This window comes from Phyllobates terribilis, unplaced genomic scaffold (genome assembly GCF_046119375.1).
Source record: "Phyllobates terribilis strain yellow unplaced genomic scaffold, ASM4611937v1 Scaffold_29__1_contigs__length_15306474, whole genome shotgun sequence".
Lineage (NCBI taxonomy): Eukaryota > Metazoa > Chordata > Amphibia > Anura > Dendrobatidae > Phyllobates > Phyllobates terribilis.
Window position 1 is genome coordinate 536,398 of NW_027362789.1, and position 21,518 is coordinate 557,915.

Sequence of the window (21,518 nt, forward strand, 5' to 3'; positions counted from 1 at the left end):
TTCTAGCCTGGGAGGGAGCCAATATTCATGGCTCCCTTCCTGGGCTATTAATATCAGCCCCCAACTGTCTGCCTAGCCTTTGCTAGCTATTAAATTAGGGGGGACCCCATGTCATTTTTTTTGGGGGGGGTCCCCCATTTTAATAGCTAGTAAAGGCTAGGTATTCAGCTGGGGGCTGATATTAGTAGCCTGGGAAGCTCCGTGGGTATTACCCCCTTCCCAGGCTTCAAACATCGGCCCCAGCCGTCTGCTTAACCTCCGCTAGACTAAAATTACGGGGAACCCCACGCCAATTTTTTTTTAAATAAATCCTTTATTTTAACACTAAATGACAAGTACAGTAATCAACACTATCACTGTACTTCATATATATGTGACTGACATGTTTCTATCTATCTAATCTATGTGTGAAGCTCTATTCTGTCTGTTATAAATTGTCGCGTACCGCTGCTGAATTTCCGGCCGGCTTTTTTAAAGAGATGGTGCATGAAAACACTATTATTTTTTTAAATAAATCCTTTACACTAAATGACAAGTACAGTAAGCAACACTGTCACTGTACTTCATATATATGTGACTGACATGTTTCTATCTATCTAATCTGTGTGTGATGCTCTATTCTTTCTGTTGTAAATTGTCGGGTACCGGTGTATGCCGCTGATGAATTGCCGGCTTTTCGCATAATACATTCTACATTATTCTTAGTTGTTTTACTTCATGTAGAATTAACCTACAAAGAAAGAAAGGGTTTATTTTCATTCCGATATTTGTGTCCCATTGACTTGCATTGGTTTCTGGTATCTGAATCGGTGATATCCGATACTTTTTGAGTATCGGTCCGATCCAATCCGATACGATATTTCCTGATATCGGAAGGTATCGCTCAACACTAGCTGTGACGGATCAGCTATTGGGTAGGCGTAATTTCACACAGGAATGCAGCCTGCAGGTTCAAAAACAAACTGATGGTTTATTAAATGTCCATAAACCAACCAGGAAAACAAAACATAACAGCCGTTTTCTGGCACAAAAAGGTATAACAGAACAAAACTCAAATAACCAGTCCATATGTAGCACGGCTTCAGCCGTTTAAATGTAGTGCTTTTCTCTGCCTCCAGAAGACTCTGAGCAGCACATGCAAGGTCTGCTCACCTTGCACAACACACAGCACACTGAGACAGGCGCAGCTGTCTTAAATCAAGCTTTCCAAGACTTGGACTGGAGGTAAGTGAGCAGCTGATCCCCTCCCCCAGCTTTTTCAGCTGCTCGTAAAACCCGGCCCTTTAACTCCCTCTCAGCACTATGTGTGCTGGAGCCTGCTTCTTCGGGTCCTACATCACCGAAGCTTGGTACCTGGGGGACACATACCTCCCGTCTACAACCTGTCCGGTAGCAACCTTACATACCCCCCTTCTGCCTTGGCACCTTCTTCCACCATACAACAGACCCTTGACAGGGCATCAGCATTCCCATGTTGTTTCCCAGGCCTATGCTATACCTGGAAACTAAAATCTTGTAGGGCTAGGAATCATCTAGTTACTCGGGCATTGTTCCCCTTCTTTTCTCGCATTCGCCGCAGTGGGGCATGGTCCGACACTAACCTGAACCTTCTACCTAAAGGCCCCGTCACACTTAGCGACGCTGCAACGATACGACCTGTCAGGGATCGTTGCTGTGTCGTTATGTGGTCGCTGGTGAGCTGTCAAACAGGCAGGCTCACAAACGATCAGGGGAGCAGCGACATCGTAGAAAGAATCTTTCCACGATGTCCTGCTCCGGTTACCAGCCTGCTGAAGCAGGAGCAGGCTGGTAACTATGGTAAACATCGGGTTACTAGGGGCACACGTGCCCCTAGTAACCCATTGTTTATCATGGTTACCACTCTGCTACAGTGAGCGGGAGGTTACCGCTCACTTTAGCAGGCTCGTAAGCATGATAAACAACGGGTTACTAGGTGCGTGTGTGCCCCTAGTAACCCGATGTTTACCATAGTTACCAGCCTGATCGCTGCTCCCGCTGGTCACACACAGCGATGTGTGCTGATCAGCGGGAAAGCAACAACCAAAAAATGGTCCGGGACACTTTGCAGCGATCAGCGACCTCACAGCAGGGGCCTGATCGTTGCAAAGTGTCACACATAGCGACATCGCTGGTGAGGTCACTGTTGCGTCACCAAAACCGTGACACAGCAGCGATCTCGCTAGCGATCTCGCTATGTGAGACGGGGGCTTAAGAGGCAATATCTCAGAGTGTCCAACGCCCACTTGATGGCTAAACATTCTTTTTCCACTATAGAGTAGTTCTTCTCGCATGTGGACAGTTTCCGACTGAGGTACATTAGAGGGTGTTCCTCTCTGTTAATCTCCTGGGACAAGACTGCTCCCAGCCCGACAACCGATGCATCCATCTTGACCACAAACTCTTTGGAGAAGTTAGGCGCCACCAAGACTGGCTGTTTACAGAAGGCCAGTTTCAATTCCTGGAAGGCCACTTCAGCTTCTGTGGACCACTTGCCCATAGCTGACTTTGTCCCTTTCAGCAGATCCGTCTGCTATCAGGGCAAAGTTAGGGACAAATCTTCGATAGTAGCCCACGATGCCTAGAAATGCCCTGACCTGCTTCTTCGAGAGGGGCTGTGGCCAGTTTAGGATCGCCTCGACCTTATTTATTTGTGGTTTTATTTCCCTTCTACCAACCACGTAGCCCTGATACTTTGCTTCCTCAATCTCCATGGCACATTTCTTCGGGTTGATGGTAAAGCCCGCCTTCCTTAGGGCGTCAAGTATGGCTTAAACTGTTCCAAGAATACTTTCCCAGTCCTGGCTGAATATGATGATGTCATCTAGGTAGGCCGCTACATACTTTTTTCGGGGTGCTAAGATCTGGTCCATGGCTCTCTGGAAGGTGGCCGGAGCTCCCTGCAACCCAAACGCCATCCTAATGTATTGATAACATCTGTCTGGCATCGAGAAGGCCATCTTCTCCTTGGCCTCTTTGGACAGGGGAATTTGCCAATATCCTTTGGTGAGGTCCAGGGTGGTGATGTACCGAGCGGGTCCTAGCCTTTCAATAAGCTCATCTAACATAGACATTGGGTAGGCGTCGAACTTCAAGACCTCATTCAGATTCCTATAGTCGTTGCAAAACCGTGATTCTCCATCTGGTTTCGGCAATAAGACTATAGGACTGGACCAGCCACTCTTGGACTCCTCAATGACTCCCAGGTTCAGGATCCACTTCACCTCTTTCGAGATTACCTCTCTGCAGGCCTCTGGGCTCCGATATGGTTTTAGGTTGACACGAACATGAGGCTCTCTGAGTGCTTCATGCTCTATGGCCTGAGTGAGTCCTGGCAACTCCAAAAACAGGTCTTTATTTCGCTGTAGCAACTCTTTGCACTCTTGCTTTTGGGCACGTGACAGTGACTCTGCCACCTTTACCTCTTTCACATCAGCGTCAGGCTCAGCCACTAAACACGAAGCTTCCACGGGTTCCCTATCTCGCTATGGCTTAATCAAGTTGACGTGGTACACCTGGTAGGGCTTCCTTCTCTCTGGCTGGTGGAGTTTATAGTTGACCTCAGCAACCTTTTCAACTATTTCGTAGGACTCTTCGCCAGGAATTTGCTCTCCACTGTAGGTACCAGTACCCGATCCTTAGGGTTGAAGTGTCTCACTCGTGCCGATCTATTGTACACCCTAGATTGCGCCTCTTGTGCTTGGAGGAGGTGCTCTTTCACGATGGGCATCACCCTGGCAATTCTCTCTTGCATTTGGGCCATGTGTTCGATTACACTCCTGTAGGGTATAGACTCCGCCTCCCAGGTCTCCTTTGCCACATCCAGGAGTCCTTGGGGGTGTCAGCCATCCAACAGTTCAAAAGGGGAGAATCCAGTACAGGACTGTGGTACCTCTCTGATGGAGAAGAGAAGGTACGGAAGTAGGCAGTCCCAGTTTTGGCCGTCCTTCTCTACGACCTTCTTTAACATGGCCTTCAAGGTTTTGTTGAACCTTTCCACCAAGCCATCCGTCTGTGGATGGTAGACTGAGGTCCGTACTTGTGTGATTTGCAGAGTTTTGCACTACTCTCTCATCACCTTTGACATAAATGGGGTCCCTTGATCCGTTAGGATCTCCTTAGGTAACCCCGTTCTAGAAAAAAAAATGGACCAACTCCCGAGCTATACACTTGGAGGAGGAGTTACGTAGCGGCACAGCCTTCGGATACCATGTCGCATAGTCGAGTACCACCAGGATATACTGATGCCATCTGGCGGACTTTACCTGGGGCCCCACCAGATCCATGGCTATGCGATCAAAGGGCACCTCAATGATAGGTAACGGCACCAGAGGCGTGTCACCGGAGTGGTCAGCTGGCAGGTGGGACAGGACCTACAATAATTTACAATTTCTCGGTGACAACCGGGTCAATAGAACCTCTGGAGGATTCGTTCCTGTGTTTTTTCTACCCCCAGGCAACCACCTAACACATGTGCATGGGCCATGTCTAATACCTTACGACTCTATGTTCCCGGCACCAGCAACTGCTCGACGATCTCCCCTCTCACCTTGGTGACTCGGTATAGCAAGTCCCCATTAACGGCAAAGTATGGGTATCTGGTGTCACCCCCGGCTCTTGAGCAACAACGTGAAGTATAGACACATTATCAAATGTCCCTTTAAGAGTTAAATCCCTGAGTTGGGCAGTTCCAGTTTCCCTCGGACACCTCCAGCTCAGGGATGTTGGCGTCAGGAGATGCTGCCCCATTCTCATCGCCCACAAACACACATGGGAAACTCTTCGGTTTCGGCCTTCGGCGAGGTTTCTTCAGGGGTGTTCTGGCTGTCATCTGAGCAACCAGGTGTCACCACTTTCCCCCACATGTCCCAGAATAATGCACAGTCCTGTCCGATTATTATCAGGTGCAACAAGTCTTTAACGACCCCCACTTCCTGAGTTGTGGTGCCACAGTCTGCGTTTACATCCACCCGGCAACAGGACATTTTTTAGCGTCCCCATGGATATACCGGACACCCACCACCTTCCCAGGAACCAGCCAATGAGGGAGTTTGTCGCTTATCAGGGTTACCAAACTTCCTGAGTCCAGCAGTCCAGACACTTGCATCCCGTTCGCGGACACTGAGCACGCCTGAGGGCTCTCGCCGTGTTGATGAACCGCGCTACAGGCAGGGTAGGCAAAGTAGGAGCAATGCCGGCCTACGCTGCAGTCCATTGGCTCAGAGTTCCTGGGCCACCGAGCAGCTGTATGGCCAGGGGCATGACAACTCCAACAGAGGATGGATTGGGACTGATTCCCCAGCTGCGATTCATCTGCCTCTTGGACTTTGGACGATCGCCCAGTGAAGATTTAGTCCCCTTCTTTTGGGAGCCCCAGAAAGGTGACCTAACCACTGCTTGACCACCCAGGGAACCCTCTACCGCCCGGTACCTCTCTACTAGGCCCACAAGGTTGTCTGCATTTTGGGGATCTCCCTGGGCAACACAGGACTGAATCAGCTTCGGCAGAGAGTGGATAAACCGATCCATGACCACTCTCGACCATCTGGCTGGGGAACAAGTCTCTGGCTGCAGCCACTTCTGTACCAGGTGCAGAAGATCAAACATTTGTGACCAAGGAGTTTTGTCACTGTGGAAGTCCCAGAGGTGGACTCGTTGAACTCTGACTGCCAGGGTTATGCCCAGCCTCGCCAGGATCTCAGCCTTAAACTTGCTATACTCCTTAGAGTCCTGCAGTGCCAGATCAAAATAAGCCTTCTGTGGTTCCCCGATCAGATATGGCGCAAGATCCTCCGCCCACTGCTCTGGTGGTAGTCTCTCACGGTCCGCCACCCTCTCAAACACGGCCAGGAACGCCTTGACGTCATCCCCCGGAGTCATCTTTGCAACGCCCCTCTCTCGGTTTTCCTCACCTGGGTTTCATCGCTTTGGCCTGTAGGTGGTGCGGATTCTCTGATACGGAGGGCCTCCGCCAGGAGCGTCATCTGTTCCTGCTGCTGTCACTGCTGCATCTATTGCTGTTGAAGCTGGAACTGTTGTACTAACAATTTGTTGGTCTATTGCTGAGCTTGCTGCTGATGCATATTCGCCTGCACCAGTTGCTTTATCAGCTCCTCCATGCTGCCGGACGTACCTTGCTGGCTGGCGGCCTTCACCCAGGACATACACGTTTTCCTGTAGCAGTCACACTGCCCCTTGGGATTTGTGCCCGCATTCTCCACCAATTTGTGACAGATTAGCTCTCGGGTAGGTGCAGGATCACACAGGAATGCAGTCCTCAGGTTCAAAAACAAACTGGTGGTTTATAAAATGTCCATAAACCAACCAGGAAAACAAAACATAACAGCCTTTTCCTGGCACAAAAGGTATAACAGAACAAAACTCAAAATAACCAGTCCATATGCAGCACGGCTTCAGCCGTTTAAATGTAGTGCTTTTCTCTGCCTCCAGCAGACTCTGAGCAGCACATGCAGTCTGCTCACCTTGCACAACACACAGAACACTGAGACAGGTGCAGCTGTCTTAAATCAGGCCTTCCAAGACCTGGACTGGAGGTAAGTGAGAAGCTGATCCCCCCCCACCCCCAGCTCTTTCAGCTGCTCGTAAAACCAGGCCCTTTAATCCGGGCCCATTAACTCCCTCTCAGCACTATGTGTGCTGGAGCCTGCTTCTCCGGGTCCTACATCACCGAAGGTTGGTACTTCGGGGTCACATACCTCCCATCCACGACCTGTCCGGCAGCCACCTTACAGCGCACAGATATGCACACCTCGTACACGCACGGCTCCGCTCTGTACACACGCTGTTTCTTTTCGTACACCTTGTACACGCACGGCTCCACTCCATACACCTCGTACGTACGTGGCTCTGCTCTGTACACCTCGTACGTGCGTGTCTCCGCTCTGTACGCCTCGTACACACACGGCTCTGCTCCGTACACCTCGTACGTGCGCGGCTCCGCTCTGTACACCTCGTACGTGTGTGGCTCCACTCCGTACACCTCGTACACACACGGCTCTGCTCCGTACACCTCGTACACGTACGGCTCTGCTCAGTACACCTCGCACACACATGGCTCCGCTCTGTACACACGCTGTTCCTTTTCGTACACCTTGTATGCGCACAGCTCTGCTCTGTACACCTCGTATTTGCGTGTCTCCGCTCTGTACACCTTGAACGTGCGTGGCCCCGCTCTGTACACTTCATACGTGCGCGGCTCCGCTCTGTACACCTCGTACGTGCGTGGCTCCGCTCTGTACACCTCGTACGTGCGTGGCTCCGCTCTGTACACCTCGTACGTGCGTGGCTCCGCTCTGTACACCTCGTACGTGCGTGGCTCCGCTCTGTACACCTCGTACGTGCGTGGCTCCGCTCTGTACACCTCGTACGTGCGTGGCTCCGCTCTGTACACCTCGTACGTGCGTGGCTCCGCTCCGTACACCTCGTACGTGCGTGGCTCCGCTCCGTACACCTCGTACGTGCGTGGCTCCGCTCCGTACACCTCGTACACACACGGCTCTGCTCCGTACACCTCGTACACACACGGCTCCGCTCCGTACACCTCGTACACACACGGCTCCGCTCCGTACACCTCGTACACACACGGCTCCGCTCCGTACACCTCGTACACACACGGCTCTGCTCCGTACACCTCGTACACACACGGCTCCGCTCCGTACACCTCGTACACACACGACTCCGCTCCGTACACCTCGTACACACATGGCTCTGCTCCGTACACCTCGTACACACGCGGCTCTGCTCCGTACACCTCGTACACACACGGCTCTGCTACATCCACACTGTAAACCCCTCCTGACCCCACACATAAACTTCAGCTCATCCAGCACCATGACAACCAGCACAGCAGAGTCCTGCATCCACTGAGGCCCCTGATCATGTGACCCCTGACTCCTCCCCTCCTGTGACCTCATCACAGCTCCTGTGCGCACAGAGCAGCCATATATGTGGTGGCGGCTCTGCAGGTGGAGGTATGTGGAGACCCCATTACTGGGCGCAGGGGGCATTAACCCCTTCAGCACGGAGACTCTTTTGGGGTCTTGTGTTGCCCCTTTATAAGAATCATAAGGTTTTTGTTCTGTTTCCTGTAATAGATACATACGACCCAACTATGGAGACAGGAAGGGAGGAAACGTATTGTTCTCATAGTACAGGACCCCTTTACTGCCCCACAGTGTAATGCCCCCATTATACCCCTTATGCAGGATGTATGATGCCCCCACAGTGTAATGCCCCCATTATGCCCCTTATGCAGTATGTATGATGCCCCCCACACAGTGTAATGCCCCCATTATGCCCCTTATGCAGGATGTATGATGCCCCCCACACAGTGTAATGCCCCCATTATGCCCCTTATGCAGTATATATGATGCCCCCCACACAGTGTAATGCCCCTTATGCAGGATGTATGATGCCCCCACACAGTGTAATGCCCCCATTATGCCCCTTATGCAGTATGTATGATGCCCCACACAGTGTAGTGCCCCCATTATACCCCTTATGCAGTATGTATGATGCCCCACACAGTGTAGTGCCCCCATTATACCCCTTATGCAGTATGTATGATGCCCCCACACAGTGTAATGCCCCCATTATACCCCTTATGCAGTATGTATGATGCCCTCACACAGTGTAATGCCCCTTATGCAGGATGTATGATGCCCCCCACACAGTGTAATGCCCCCATTATGCCCCTTATGCAGTATGTATGATGCCCCACACAGTGTAGTGCCCCCATTATGCCCCTTATGCCGTATGTATGATGCCCCCACACAGTGTAATGCCCCTTATGCAGGATGTATGATGCCCCCATACAGTGTAATGCCCCCATCATGCCCCTTATGCAGGATGTATGATGCCCCCCACAGTGTAATACCTCCATTATGCCCCTTATGCAGGATGTCTGATGCCCCCCCACCGTGTAATGCCCCCATTATGCCCCTTATGCAGTATGTATGATGCCCCACACAGTGTAATGCCCCCATTATGCCCCTTATGCAGTATGTATGATGCCCTATACAGTGTAATGCCCCCATTTGCCCCTTATGCAGTATGTATGATGCCCCACACAGTGTAATGCCCCCATTATGCCCCTTATGCAGTATGTATGATGCCCCCCACAGTGTAATGCCCCCATTATGCCCCTTATGCAGTATGAATGATGCCCCCACACAGTATAATGTTCCCACAGTACCGCCTGAGGTCCTGCAGTTGGAATAAGTCCTGAGGTTTTACAGTTGGAATAATCCCTCTGGAGTTGGTTTTCCCTCTGCCTGCTCCCCTACATGTATACTCTTGAGCATGTATACATGTGTAACATACCTGGCGGCGTCCTTGCATAGTGGTCCATCTCCCACTGTGCAAGAGCGTGCACTGGATTTCCAGTCCAGACTGCCACTTTGGCTTCTTTCCATACTGTCTGCTTTGCTCTGCTCTGGCTGCTTAGGGCGACGCCCGCCAAACTTCCTGTTTCTTGTAGCTACTGCAGACACACCCCTAATGCGTCCTCAGCCTATTGCTGTCTGTCACCTGGTATTTAAACCACCTCCTCCTTGGAATCCATGCCTGAGAATCTTGTTCTGTCAGTTGGCTTCTAGTCACTGATGTGCCAGGTCCCGTCTATGTTTCCTGCCTTGCGGTATCAATTCCCGTGTCTGAACTGTGTCCTGTCTGTGTACTCTAGCCAGCTGTCTTTCTGCCTTTCCTGGAGGCTGTATTTCCAGGCCCGTGTGAACATGCTCTTAGCCTGTTCCTTCTGCCCTCTAGGGGCCGCATACCTAGATCTGTTGTCTGTGTCTTTTCCCAGTGTCTGTTCCTGCCCTAACTATCTTCCAGCCTGTTTCCCGTCTCTCTCTATGCCCATATCTTCCCTTTTTCTGCAGAGTCTGAACTCGTACCTAACTCCTGCTCGTTGTCACTGTACTTCCGTTTGTGAGTTTGTGGTCCACTCGCTACTTCACTGCAAGTACCCTGTGGGTATCTGGTTCTGCCTTGTTCACTGCTCCGGCAGTCTCGCTCTGCTCTGACCCTTTGCTCACTGCTCCGGCAGTCTCGCTCTGCTCTGACCCTTTGCTCACTGCTCCGGCAGTCTCGCTCTGCTCTGACCCTTTGCTCACTGCTCCGGCAGTCTCGCTCTGCTCTGACCCTTTGCTCACTGCTCCGGCAGTCTCGCTCTGCTCTGACCCTTTGCTCGCCGCTCCAGGCGGCCTCATCCTGCTCTACGCTCGCTCACCGCTCCAGGCGGTCTCGTCTTGCTCTGCTTTTGCTCGCCGCTCCGGGCGGTCTCACTCTGCTGTGTTTGTCCACTGCATCTTCGGTTCTGTTCCTGAGTCCCAGTCTGTACTGGGACCTATCCACTCTGTGCTCCAACCTGTCGTACCTGCCAGTACCTCCCTGCCTGCATACCAGTTCTACTTACCAGCATCCACCTGCCTGCATACCGGCCGTACCTGTCAGTACCTCCCTGTTTGCATACCAGTCGTGCTTGCCAGCAGCCACCCGTCTGTGTGCCAGCCTAACCTGCCTGTTTCTGTATTCCCCGGTGTGGGTCAACAGCCGTTTCCGGGGTCTGACCTGGAGTAGCCCCTGGTCCCTCTGCTCGGTTCCTCCTTGGTGCACTAGCGTCGTATGCCATCGTGTTACCTTGGTCGGATCGGGTGGATACTAAGTTGCGCCCCTCCAGGCATTCACTCTCCGGTACGGTCCAGTGGAATCACTACATATACACGCACATGCCAGTCAGTCCGGGCGTGTGCATTACAACATGCATGTAGGGGAGCAGGCCTTACTAGGTATGGAGGCTTTGTACAGTAATATATCGCATGAGGATGATATCAGTGGTGTAAGATGTTTATTGAAATCGAGATCAATAGAGTGTAGCAGACATAATGACTTCATGGACGATCTTCTAAAATTCATTCTTACTTATAACGTCTTTCTTTTTGACAGGAAGTACTTAAACGAGCCCAGGTGTACTGCGATGGGGAGCCCCTGCACCCCCTCATCTGCTAATCTATTCCTGGGCTGGTGGGAGGAAACCAAAATACTCAGGGATGATTATAAGTAGTGGCAACCATATATTGGGGCATGATATAGATATATTGACAACATTTTTGTCATCTGGTCAAGGACGAGTGAACTATTTCTTGAATTTGTCAGGGAACTCAATATCCATAGAGTGGGCCTTAGATTTATATCAGAGTTTAATTATTACCAGTTGCCTTTCCTTGATGTACCAATCAAGAAAGTACGGGATGGGAGCCAGGGCTGTGGAGTCGGTAAGCCAAACCTTCGACTCCTACTCCTCAATTTCCATGACACCGTCTCCGACTTCACGACTCCGACTTCACGACTCCGACTCCCTCATAAATAGCTCACGTTTAAGTGATAAATTTACAGTAGGACACATTTTTCTCAGCTAAAAGTCTAGACCCTTAGATCAGGAATAGGAAAGACATTTATAGGACATTTCATAACTTTCCCAAATTCTAATGAAAAAATATTCCTCACAAACTGCATTGAACTACTGTACCCAATTTATTATATATTTTAGGCGTCGGAGTGGGTCCATTTTATACTGACTCCGACTCCACCAAAATGGGCACTGACTCCGACTCCACAGCCCTGGTTTGGACCCTAGGGACACTCATCTACTATAAACTATTAAAGTGCGATAGCCACCACTGCATCCTACTAAAAAAAAAAAAAAAAAACAATATCCAAGGGCCAATGTTTACAGTTGAGAAGAAACTGCTCTAATGTCACAGATATTAATATACAGGCAATAGACATGAAGATTCATGAAAAAGGTACCCACAGTACATTTTGGATTCCGCACGATTGTTTGCAGAAAAACAGGAGAGAGAGACACTCCTACATACCTAACCAAGACACCAAGAAAAATAAGGGGATAAAACAAGTAATAGGAACTTGTGACAATCAGAGTGACCATATCTTTAATATCCTCAGAAAACACTAGGATGTACTTGTGGCCGACCTGGACCTGAGGGTGCTGTGTGATCTACTCCCACAATAACTTTCAGAAAGGGTTGGTCAATTAGGGACCGTTTAGTGCATAGTTTCTAAAAAAAAAAACTGCACCCAAGGGGACATGGCTGGATAGAAGAATCTGTGGTTTCTTTAGATGTGTAGAAAGTTGTACATGTAATTGGATGAGACCATGTAAATCTTTCTCGAGTTCCTCTACAGGTAAAACCTTTTTCCAGAGGGATTATTCCAACTGTAAAACCTCAGGACTTTTATATATGGCCACATGCACCTGCCCCCTAGATTTTGTAAGCACGACCAAGAGGCAGTCTAAGAGGAGTGTGGAGGGGGCATTTGGGCGAAATACGCCATGGTTGGGTGTCACGGGTGTGTCAGAGGTGACAGACAGTCGCCCTGCAGGGGTTTGCAAGAGATCTCCACGTTTAGCAATGCAGACAGCTGCCTAGATGGGAGGCTGTGTTTAGGACCCAGATTCTACCTCCATTTAATCTGGGTGTATACATACCTGGTGTGTCTATGTTGGCATCGCCGGGTATACTCATTTCTACTTGGAACTTGGCTGAAGCAGCATCACGTCCTCTTTGGAGTCTTAAGGCCGTGTGCCCTGTTGGAGTTTCTTCTAAAGCGAAGTTGTAATTCACCTATGTTGTCTTTCCCTTTTGTCTTTAGAGTGGTAGCGGAGGTTGACTAGTGCTCCTCTCCTTCCACCTCCAGCTATAGCCTTACGACAGGGATAGTTGGGCGAGGCATGTGATGGGTGACAGCTGCGGAGGCTGTATAGGGACGTTAGGGGGAGACAGGGTGATGCTAGTCCAGATTAGGAGGTCACCTCTTCCCCCTTTTCCCTAGTGTCTGGGCTCCCTTTCCCTTGCCCCTCTGTGTTGCACTCACACCTGGCGTGACATCGGAACACCCCATTAGTGAGACACATGAACAGTGCACATTGAGGTGAAACAAGAGACATCTCCTTTTGCATCATTGAGGTGGTTAAACCCAATGTGAGAGGTGGTGATCTCAATAGATGTATGCTCAAAAAGGAAAGTGAGTGGATTTCCAGACTGGATTCACTAGGCCCTAAGGGACTGAATGAGCAAATTTCCTATGCCTGTTTTGTATGAATACAGACCCATTCTGGATTACATTTTTGGATTTTATACTCTACCCATTGCTCCTCAGTTCTCTCCTAGCTCCCTGTAACCCGGCTCCCAGGTGCACCAACCGATCCTCTTAGTGCTTATGTGCCCTAGAGAAACACTCCGGGTTACATCACAGAGACCAGCCATCTCTGTGACACATACCTCCCATTGACTATGCAACTATTATCCACCTTACAATACCTTGATACATATCTGGTTTTATGATTACCCCACGGCTGATGAAAGGGAATCTGTCACCCCCTGGGACTTATCTGACCTCTAATATTGGCATACAGGTGATGTAAATGTGAATCTATACATACCTTTATGCCTCATATTAGAGGTATGTTTGCTGAGAAATGGCTTTTTATTCAGTGAAGATTCTGATGCTTGCTGGCCGTGGGGTAGTCGGTGGAGTGGATTCCCTTTAATAAATACTCACTTAGCCCCATTCTTCATGCAGATACTAATAAATACAGGACGTATGAGATTTTTACCATATGATAGTTGGATAGTTAGGGGTGTATCATCCATAGCAGCAGCCCACAGGGCCACTATGGTGCCCATGAAAAAAACACAGAATTTGAGCTTGGTTTAAGTTGGTATCCATACAGCACATAAATGCATGTTTACTATGGCCATAAATCAGAAAAAAAACTATAAGAAGAAAAAGGATCATAAACCCTGCTGTAAATAAATAAAAATCAAAAGTGCATTTAAATAAAATAGGGTTCCTAGTAACACTGTTTTTGATCAAAAATAGCATGAAAGCTATCCCACCATGGCAAGATGAACCCATTCGGGATAGTCCTACTCTGTTTAATATTAAAAACCTTACCATGTATCAAAGCCTCAAACTTCTGTTTGTGAATCAGACATGAGATCTAACGTGATAGAAGATTACAGTCCGGGGAAGACGGGAAACATTCATATAGACGGCCGGTGGAGATGTAGTCAGTGAAGAACTCTGGCTAAATATGTTTCAAGAGCCGTAGTAGAAGATGAAGATGTCGTCGTCCTCCTCCTCATGAAGTAGTTATTTCTCATGAAACGTGTAATGAATATCTCCTGCAGTATTGCTAATGCCGATTGCAGTGTCGGTAAATGAGACGAGAATTAGCATTATGGAAGATAAGTCTTTGAGAAACTTGTTCAGCTACAGACTCCAAGGGAGAAACTGCTTGTTGTATGTGGCCTAAAATATATAGGTTTTATTACTAGATGTAAAGCAGAAAACTAAATACTGTAAAATAATATATCTCCTCATATGTTTCCCCTTATTATCTCCAGTAATTGTATTATTACACAGGATTTTTATGATGTTACATAGGCTCATCATCTTCTCATTCAGGTCCATACAATATCAGATCCGCTCAGTGAAGATATTCTATTTAAGAGAATTTTCCTTATGAACCCATGAAAGATGGATATGGATAGAGACAAGGTAGCGGAGAGGATATTACACCTCACCCTAGAGATCCTCTTCCGTCTTACTGGAGAGGTGAGAGAATCTGATGACGTCACATTACATCATTCTTATCTATGGGAATAACAGATGGACAGAACTGGAGAGGTGAGGACTCTGGAAATTTCTGGAGTGAGATTTATTTATGTGTCTCTCCATAACCAGGATTACATATTAGTGAAGACCTCTAGTGAGCGCTGTCAGGACCCTGTGCCTGAGGGATGGGAAAGACCCCTGAGCCCCATCACAGGGCCTTCATCTCACCCCTTCATACATGAGGACATCAATGACCAGATCGTAGAACTCACCTACAAAATGATTGAGCTGCTGACTGGAGAGGTGACACTGCTGGGAATGCTGGGACATTATACAGTAATGCTATGAAAGGATCGGGGGGATGACTGTATCATTGTATGTATCAGGTTCCTATAAGATGTCAGGATGTCACTGTCTATTTCTCCATGGAGGAGTGGGAGTATTTAGAAGGACACAAAGATTTGTACAAAGACGTCATGATGGAGGTTCCCCAGCCCCTCACATCACCAGGTAATAGACAGGACTAAATACACACGGCCTATAATTATCTGTATGTAAAGAATGAATTCAGCCCCTGTGTGTGTTTCCTCCAGATCTATCCAGTAAGAGGACAACACCAGAGAGATGTCCCCGTCCTCTTCTTCTACAGGACTGTAAAGAAGGAGACCCCAATGTTCCTCAGGATCATCAGGTAGATGGAGAGAAGGTGTCATGAGATCTCCCCTATGATGTGTAGACGGCTGTGAAGGTCTTGTGTTCAGTCTTGTTTTATCCACCAGTATTATATGTTTTATACTTGTGTAATGAGAACGGTGGAGATGGCAGGATTAGAGTTGATCATAGATGGGACTTCTCCATCTGTCTGTGACTTTTACAATATTTGCTTCAGGGTGAAGATCTGACCCACATTAATACTACAGAGACATATGTGAGAGGTGATGAGCAGTGTAAAGAGGAGATTCCTACATATGACTACCCAGGTGAGTAGTAACCACTAAATGCAGAGAAGTCACAGATTCATCTCAGTCACCGGCTGTGGCTGCTTTATCGGTTGTGTAGTCCGGCCGTATCACAATCGTGTGATCACCATTTTGCCTCTAGACAACAACATTCTCTTCCACCCAAAACTGTTCAAATGATTTTGGGCATTGAAACCATTTTCCATAGAACTTACAACCTGGAGGATCCACCTACTCCCTGGGATTAGGAGACGTTGACCGTTACCTGCCCAGATCTGTAAACCACAAAGCCAGAAAATCACTTGAAGAAAAATATTATGATGGGCAGTATGAGAAAGCGGAGAGTAATGATGCTGTTGGCTTCCTAGATCCCTGATATCTTATTGGGTGAATCTCCCTTCTCTCCCTTCTGTGCTGCTGAATGAGCTCATATGGTCCCTACAAGACCAGGTCCAGTCTTTCTGGCCAAACTTCACATTTATGATCTACAACATTAAATTTGAAGTGAGGCCAAGTGTGAATTTCTGTACAATAACAAGAGAGTTTCCCTTTATCCTGACTTTTCAATTTCTTTTAAAACTGACTATCTTCAAACCAGATTGTGATAAACTAAACAAAAAAAATTACACCTGTGCCATGATATATCTTTAATAGTGATGAGTGAGCATGCTCGTTACTCGAGCTTTACGAGCATGCTCGGGTGTTTTCCCGAGTATCTTCAGCGGTGCTCGTGTGTTATGTTTTCGTCACTCAGTGCTCATGATTTGTGACTGTTTGACAGATTGAATACATGTGACGAATGCCTGTTTCTTAGGCATTCCTCACATGTATTAAAGCTGTCAAACCGTCGCAAATCATGAGCACTGAGTGACGAAAACATAACGCCCGATCACCGCTGAAGATACTTGGCGAGCACCCGAGCATGCTCGCCGAAAGGGTTAACAAGAACATACTCGCTCATCACTAATCTTTAAGCTCTCTTTGAATGTCTAATATTTCTTCTTGAAACTCATCTGACAGAAAATATTGTCCCTTATCATAGTTTAGATTGCCAAGAGCCACCGAGCCCCATACTCTAATTACCCCAGAGAGGTTTCACCACTAGTTACTCACTACTTACTGATGGAGACTGTTGAGTTTGATCATTTCAGTAGATGTGTTATTGTCTATACTCACAGTTTTGACTATAGTAGTTAGTGACCAAAATACTCTGATTTAACCCCTTCCTGCTGCCAGTTTTGTGTTCCTATCTGGGCCCATTCTTCAAATCTGACGTGTGTCACTTTATATGGTGATAACTTTGGAATTTTTCACAAAGGATAATAGGAAACAAATGGACCTTACAAACAATATTCCATCTTCTCTTGAATCTGACAATACCCGATATACGGTTGTACACTACTGTCTGGGCACATGGCAGGTTAAGAAGGGAAGGAGCGACATTTAGCTATTTGCATGCAGATCTTGCTGGGATAGTTTGCAGACTCAATGTATTGGGGGCACTGTTCATGGTCACCTGGCAGCTCAAAAGATGGTCACCATGAACAGGCTTGGCACTATCTACTCCATTTTCCAGATCCCAGGGATTGTCTTGCTCATCATCTTTTAACACCTCTACATGGATTTGGACTTAGACAGAGACCCCCAAAGCTTGGGCCACAATGTTACCTGCTGTTTTGTGGTGTGAGATGGGAAGAAGAATAGTCAGACAGCAGAGTCAAAACATGGAAGTCAGAGAAAATACAAAATCAGAAGACACGAGTAGTCCGTAAACGGGCCGAGGTCACAACAGGAAACAAATACACAAGCCGGGAGCTGAGCACAGAGGACTGACTCAGAGGAGAACAAGGCTGTATCTGGCAGCTTCCGGCAATATGCTTCCAGCTTTAGTAGGGTGCGGTGCTTTCCAAATGGCTGAAGCAGGGAGCAGATTACTCCAGCTGGACAGCACACACACCCATACTGCCAGACTGGATGGTACTACTGGTCCCAGCAACCCTAATCTTCGTGGCTGGACAAAGCCTGGGCCGTCCAGAGCTTCTGGTTCTGATATCTCCTCCATCACCAGCGCCGCCTGCAGGATGAATAAGGCGGCTCCTGGTGGGAGAAGCAGACGTCACAGGAGCAGATCCCAGAGGAGATGGGACACACCATTTACAGAAGCCCTAATGTGACCAAATTGCAAAAACCAGAGCAGTAGAAATCCCCATAAAGTGACTCCATTTTGGAAATTATAACCTTCAGTGAAATAATCTATAGGAGTAGTGACTATTTTGACTCCTCAGGCACTTTCCGGAAATTAGCACGTAGTGGATGATAGAGAGTGAAAATTGCAAATATATAATTTCATTACCGAACACATAGTGCCCAGATTGTGCTCCAGGAGACACACACCATCAATTAAGTGGGTTCTTCTCACTATAGTAATGTCAAATACATGGATGCTAAATGTGTTTTGGGCGCACTGCAAGGCTCAGAAGTGAGGGGGAGATCTGACTTTGGGGGAGCGGATATTGCTGGATTGGGTTATGGAAGCCATGTTGCTTTTCAAAAGCCTTTGAGCCACTAATAATGTGGAAACCTCTGGTTTTCCATTGACAGATGATGGACCTGAGTGGGGACTTGTTTTTTGTGAGATGAGTAGAAGTTTTTATTGATATTATTTTCGCCTACATAACATTGTTTGATGGCTTTTTATTCCATATTTGGGAGACAGAATGAACAAACAGTTGGACAACACGCTCCACTGGTTCATCCTATGAGGTTTTCTATTAGACTGTGAACTGTTATTGTCTTGGTGAATAATGACGACTAACATAGGGCAAAATAAAAAAAAAATCACAGAAAAACATACAGCCTTACCAACACCAAATCATATAACAAATGCAGTAGCAGGATGCCGCAGACCCCCATGATAAAGGTGGGGGCAGCGCAGGTGCAAAATACCGATGGAGCAACCAGTCTCAAACCTACACAATTCATGGAGGGGGTGGTTGCCTAGTATTAAAACATAGTAACATAGTTTTTAAGGTTGAAGGAAGACTAAGTCCATCTAGTTCATCCTATAGCCTAACATGTTGATCCAGAGGAAGGTAAAAAAACCCATGTGGCAAACACTAAGCTCCACATTGGGGAAAAAAATTCCTTCCTGACTCCACATACCGCAATTAGACTAGTTCCCTGGATCAACGCCCTATCAAAGAATCTAGTATATATAACCTGTAATATTATACTTTTCAAGAAAGGCATCCATGCCCTTCTTAAATTTAAATAATGAATCACTCATTACAACATCATGCGGCAGAGAGCTCCATAGTCTCACTGCTCTTACAGTAAAGAATCCCCGTCTGTGATTATGATTAAACCTTCTTTCCTCCAGACGTAGAAGATGCCCCCTTGTCCCCGTCTCTGGCCTCAGAGTAAGAAGATCAGTAGACAGGTCTTTGTACTGTCCCCTCATATACTTGTATATAGTAATAAGATCACCCCTAAGCCTTCATTTTCCTACAGTAAATAACCCCAAGTGTAATAACCTGTCTTGGTATTGCAGATGCACACAGCTTGCATAGGACGCCAGTCACACAGGTAGGTGTGATGCACAGTGTCTGGCTTAGGATAGTGATGATGCCCATACTATTACATCAGGAAGGCTGCCCAGCACTATATAAGTGCACCCCACATGGACAGACACCCCAGTACACCCAACCAACACTAAAATGCTAATGCATTTGTTATCTGATTTGGTGTTGGTAAGGCAGATTTTTTTTCTGTGATATGTTTTCTTGGTAAATAATGATACTTTTACATAAAGTACATTTTTATGGAGAGTTTAAGTAGAAATATTCAACAATATAAATTTTAAGGATATGTTATTCATAAATAATAATTGTTTTTATTCTTGGCAGATGACTGTACCAGGAGATCAGAGGGACAGCTGACATCTTCAATTTTTAAATCTGATGATCTTGGGATCCCACAGGATACAATTGAAGTGAATGCCATTACTCCAGATATCCCATCATCCCTTCACAGCAAAGATCTGTCATCTGATCATTTGAAACAGGTCCTGTCTTCTGATTCATTACCGACTACTAAGGAAAATCAAAGTCACAAAATAAGCATTAAAAAACAAATTGCTCCTAAAGCAAATAAGCCATTTTCATGTTCAGAATATGGAAATAGGTTTTCCCTCGAAAAGTCTTTTCTTAAACATCAAAGCATTCACACAGCAGAAAATAGATTTTTTTGTTTCAAGTGTGGGAAATTTTTTTAACCAGAAATCAAGGCTTGTTAATCACCAGAGAACTCACACAGAGGATAAGCCATTTTCTTGTTCAGAAAGTGGAAAATGTTTTACAGAGAAATCAAGTTTAATCAAACATCAGAGAACTCACACAGGGGAGAAGCCTTTTTTCTGTTCAGAATGTGGGAAATGTTTTAGCCGGAAAACAGATTTGGTTAAGCACCAGAGAACTCACACAGGGGAGAAGCCTTTTTTCTGTTCAGATATGAGATCTAACGTGATAGAAGATTACAGTCCAGGGAAGACGGGAAACATTCATATAGACGGCCGGTGGAGATGTAATCAGTGAAGAACTCTGGCTAAATATGTTTCAAGAGCCGTAGTAGAAGATGAAGATGTCGTCCTCCTCATGAAGTAGTTATTTCTAATGTTGCGTGTAATGAATATCTCCTGCAGTATTGCTGATGCCGATTGCTGTGTTGGTAAATGATACGAGAATTAGCTTTATGGAAGATGAGTCTTTGAAAAACATGTTCAGCTACAGACTCCAAGGAAGACTCTGCTTGTTGTCTGTGGCCTAAAATATATAGGTTTTATTACTAGATGTAAAGCAGAAAACTAAATACTGTAAAATAATAAATCTCCTCATATGTTTCCCTTATTATCTCCAGTAATTGTATTATTACACAGGATTTTTATGATGTTACATCGGCTCATCATCTTCTCATTCAGGTCCATACAATATCAGATCCTCTCAGTGAAGATCTTCTTTTTAAGAGAATTTTCCTTATGGACCCATCAAAGGTACATATGGATAGAGACAAGATGGTGGAGAGGATATTACACCTCACCCTAGAGATCCTCTTCCGGCTTACTGGAGAGGTGAGAGATTCTGATGACGTCACATTACATCATTCTTATCTATGGGAATAACAGATGAACAGAACTGGAGAGGTGAGGACTCTGAAAATGTCTGTAGTGAGATTTATTAATGTGTCTCTCCATAACCAGGATTACATATTAGTGAAGACCTCTAGTGAGCGCTGTCAGGACCCTGTGTCTGAGGGATGGGGAAGACCCCTGAGCCCAATCACGAGGCCTCCATCTCACCCCCTGATACATGAGGACATCAATGACCAGAAGATCCTAGAACTCACCTACAAGATGATTGAGCTGCTGACTGGAGAGGTGACAGTGCTGGGAATTCTGGGACATTATACAGTAATGCTATGAAAGGATCGGGGAGATGACGATATCATTGTATGTATCAGGTTCCTATAAGGTGTCAGGATGTCGCTGTCTATTTCTCCATGGAGGAGTGGGAGTATTTAGAAGGACACAAGGATTTGTACAAGGACGTCATGATGGAGGTTCCCCAGCCCCTCACATCACCAGGTAATAGACAGGACTAAATACACACGGACTATAATTATCTGTATGTAAAGAATGAATTCAGTCCCTGTATGTGTTTCCTCCAGATCTATCCAGTAAGAGGACAACACCAGAGAGATGTCCCCGTCCTCTTCTTCCACAGGACTGTAAACAAGAAGATCCCAATGTTCCTCAGGATCATCAGGTAGATGGAGAGAAGGTGTCATGAAATCTCCCCTATGATGTGTAGATGGCTGTGATGG

The 21,518-nt window shown here is 47.0% G+C and overlaps 2 protein-coding genes across 2 annotated transcripts in view; one reads left to right on the top strand and one right to left on the bottom strand.

The window, feature by feature from the left end:
* LOC141178673 (uncharacterized) overlaps window positions 1-5,898 on the bottom strand; it is a 154,240-nt gene extending 148,342 nt beyond the window's left edge. Inside the window, exon 1 of the mRNA XM_073660561.1 lies at window positions 5,841-5,898. Coding sequence (XP_073516662.1) covers window positions 5,841-5,898 — 58 coding nt within the window. The remainder of the gene's footprint in view (window positions 1-5,840) is intronic.
* A 2,039-nt stretch (window positions 5,899-7,937) lies between these two features.
* LOC141178674 (uncharacterized) lies at window positions 7,938-21,117 on the top strand. Its single transcript, XM_073660562.1, has 9 exons — window positions 7,938-8,009; window positions 14,533-14,682; window positions 14,812-14,985; window positions 15,069-15,192; window positions 15,276-15,373; window positions 15,572-15,662; window positions 19,547-19,704; window positions 20,617-20,766; window positions 20,896-21,117. Exons 2-9 carry the CDS (start codon window positions 14,605-14,607, stop codon window positions 21,115-21,117), a joined length of 1,095 nt encoding a protein of 364 aa, XP_073516663.1. The 5' UTR covers window positions 7,938-8,009; window positions 14,533-14,604.
* Window positions 21,118-21,518: the final 401 nt, after the last annotated feature.